The following is a 3,059-nucleotide window of genomic DNA, read 5'->3' on the forward strand; positions in this document are numbered from 1 at the left end:
GGCCTGAAAGCAAAAAGATCTGACCTCAAATTTGACCTCAAATTCTTATTAACTTTTTGATCCTGAGCAAGTCATTTGATAATCCATTGGAAAAGGAAATGGTAAATCACTCCAGTATCTTTACCAAGAAAATAGTATGGTCCATTGGGTCATGAAGAGTTGGACATGACTGAATTACTCAACAGTAACAATAACAAAGAATTATAAGAGGTAGGGAATGAGGATAATGTACAATTCAAGCATGTGTGTATGTATGAGGTTTACAAAGCACTTTCCTCCAACTTATTTCCATATGAAGAAACACATAAAGGTATGAGTGCATGGGTATATAACATGTATATATGTATGCATTCAGGGTGTCCCAAAAGGTTTTAGTGCAGTTTTAAGGTAGAATAGCTTAAGACTACACTAAGACCATTGGGACATCCTATATGTGTAGCTGTATATCATGAAGGTATTATTATCCACTCCCACTCCCCCTTTCATGTTACCCAATGAGGTAGTATCTGAGGTGAGATTCAAATCCAGGATTCCAAATCTAGAGTGGAAATTCCTTGCAGGCAGGGATTTTTTCATTTTTATCTTTGTATCATTGGTATCAAGTACAGTTGCTGATAAATGTTTCTAGATTGATTTACTGTTTATCTCATTCTTAACTTTGCATTTGTGGTTTTTGGATAAACTGTGCTCATAAGGTGCAACATTAGTTTCCATTTTTAAGGGATGTATGTTTTTCAGGAAAATCATATGTCTTTTTAATTTTTCTAAACAGCCCCAAGCAACACAGAGTTCTATAAGAATAGTGTGCCAAAGCATAGTATTGACAGTACCCAACTACAGAACACCCACATACCTCCTGTCTCTTTAGCTAAAGACTTTTTATATACATCCACATGCAAACACAGTTTGGGGGGAACTAATTTTCCTTTATAATAAAGAGAAAACTTTGCCAAAAATAACTGAGTATGTAACGATTACAGTTATTTTTACTGTGGTAGCAGATGCTGGGAGTCTACTAAGGCAACTCCGAAACAAGCTCTATAAATAGCAGCTTATTGTCAGTGTTTGTGAAAAGACAAGAAGGTTTTGCTGTGTGATTCAGACTAAAGTGAGTGGTGAAGTTCTGCTAGGACTATACACTAAAAAAATAGCTTCAACTGGAAAGCCAGTCAGCAGGCAACAAAGATCCTGCCCTGAGACAGGCTGTTGGGAGCTCTTTCTGGCTCCATCATGGAAAGAATCATCATAAGGCACCCGATAGAAACGCCAGTACGCTACCAGGAGGAATTTGAAGCCCGGGGCCTTGAAGACTGCAGGCTGGATCACAGTTTGTATGCACTGCCAGGCCCAGCCACGGAGGACCTGAGGAAGACCAGGTCAGTCCAGAATCTGCTACTCACCCCAGAAGCTGAGAAGCAACCAGAGGGCAACAGCAAACCTCTTTTTCAGGTCTTGGTGGATGTGGTGCAGTTCCTCCCTGAAGATGTCATCATCCAGACTTTTGAAGGCTGGCTTCTGATCAAGGCTCAACACGGTCCCAGAATGGACGAGCATGGATTTGTCTCAAGGAGCTTCACCCGGCAATATAAGCTACCAGATGGCGTTGAAACTAAAGACCTATCGGCGCTCTTCTGTCATGATGGCATTTTGGTAGTGGAAGTGAAAGATCATGGAAGGGTTAACTGAACTTCTGCCAGTTGCTGTTAATAAGATAGTATGTGCCTTATGTGGTCTGACAGCTCTGTGTAATGAGAGCTTGCATGCATGTGGCCCCCTTGGCTGCATTTACAGTGGAGATTAAAAAAAATTTGAATATATTTCTTGGTACGTTGAGTTTTATTATTCATTTTCTCTTAGTGGAAAATGGTTAGCCATTTGCCTACAGTGCAGAGCTTTGCAGTTTATGCAGCTGAAAACTTATGACAATTTGAGATAAGTATTTCTGATATTGTTGTAATGCAAAACAGGTGTGCTAACTGCATGACTAAGGCATGCAGGATTGAATTGGTAATAACCGACCACAATGATTATACTAAGGAAAGGAATTAATATGATAATTTTATTTGAAAAAGGGCCATCTTTGAAAAATGTAGTATTTCTGTTAACTGATTTTTTTCATTTCAATGTATTTTTTATCAAAATTGAGTCTGGTAAGATGGGATAAATATAATGGAAAGAGCACTATACCTGAAACCAAAAGATGTGGATTCAATCCCAATTTTGCCACCTATTTACTGTATGATTTTGGGCAAGTAAAGTAATTGTACTTCTCTGGACCTCGATTTTCTCACTTTCAAAGTGAAGAGATTGGATTACAGGACCCCTATGTCGCTTCTCACTCCAAATCTATGATTTCAGATAAACCTTTTTGTTTCTGCAATAGAGAGACAATGCACATTTGTGGTATGCTTCTGGATCTATATGTTGTAAATAAACCAAAATATCAGCTAAACTCTGATTGTAACATGATCCGTGGCCTTTGTTAATTTATGAGAATACACATTTGCTATGTATCTCATGATAATTTTACATCTTAAAACACATTTTAAAAAAGTATAACTATCTTTTTGATAACTTTAGTTAAAAGGACAACTTTAAGCCCTGGAAAAATTGACAATAATCAGAAAATGGCAAATGTGTATTCATTGTTTCCATATAATCCTATGTCTTTAAATTTCTAATAGATAGCAAGGAACTTAAAAGAAAAGAATAAGAAAGAAAAAAACTTGTCACATAGTCATAAATACCACTGTGCTTACCCAGCATGCCTGACAGTGCTCGTATTACAGCTTGCCCTATCTTAAGCAGTTAGTTTGTTCAAAAGAACAGCAGTTAAAATTTTAGTAAAGGTATGTGTTTATTGCTTTGTGAAAGTTGCTTTCAGCAGCTAGTCTATTGCATTCCACAGATTTGCTATCTCATTGCTATAAATGCTAAACAATTGGGGAGTGAGGGAGTGGGAAAGTGGGGGGTGTAGGAAGAGATTTGGCCACCTCCTTTCTTGTGTACCTAAGATAAGTATGACTGCAGTTCTATGAATAGAAGAGGAATGCCCAATG

At 37.8% G+C, this 3,059-nt stretch overlaps 1 protein-coding gene across 1 annotated transcript; it reads left to right on the plus strand.

The window, feature by feature from the left end:
• The first annotated feature begins 915 nt into the window (after window positions 1-915).
• On the plus strand, window positions 916-1,817 carry HSPB3 (heat shock protein family B (small) member 3). The gene has a single exon (XM_051978806.1). It carries the CDS (start codon window positions 1,231-1,233, stop codon window positions 1,684-1,686), a length of 456 nt encoding a protein of 151 aa, XP_051834766.1. The 5' UTR covers window positions 916-1,230; the 3' UTR covers window positions 1,687-1,817.
• Window positions 1,818-3,059: the final 1,242 nt, after the last annotated feature.

Source organism: Antechinus flavipes, chromosome 1 (assembly GCF_016432865.1).
Source record: "Antechinus flavipes isolate AdamAnt ecotype Samford, QLD, Australia chromosome 1, AdamAnt_v2, whole genome shotgun sequence".
In the NCBI taxonomy this organism is placed as follows: Eukaryota; Metazoa; Chordata; class Mammalia; order Dasyuromorphia; family Dasyuridae; genus Antechinus; species Antechinus flavipes.

Coding starts and splice junctions, on each gene's coding strand:
- HSPB3 (XM_051978806.1), top strand. CDS start 1,231: ATGGAAAGAATCATCATAAGGCACCCGATAGAAACGCCAGTACGCTAC.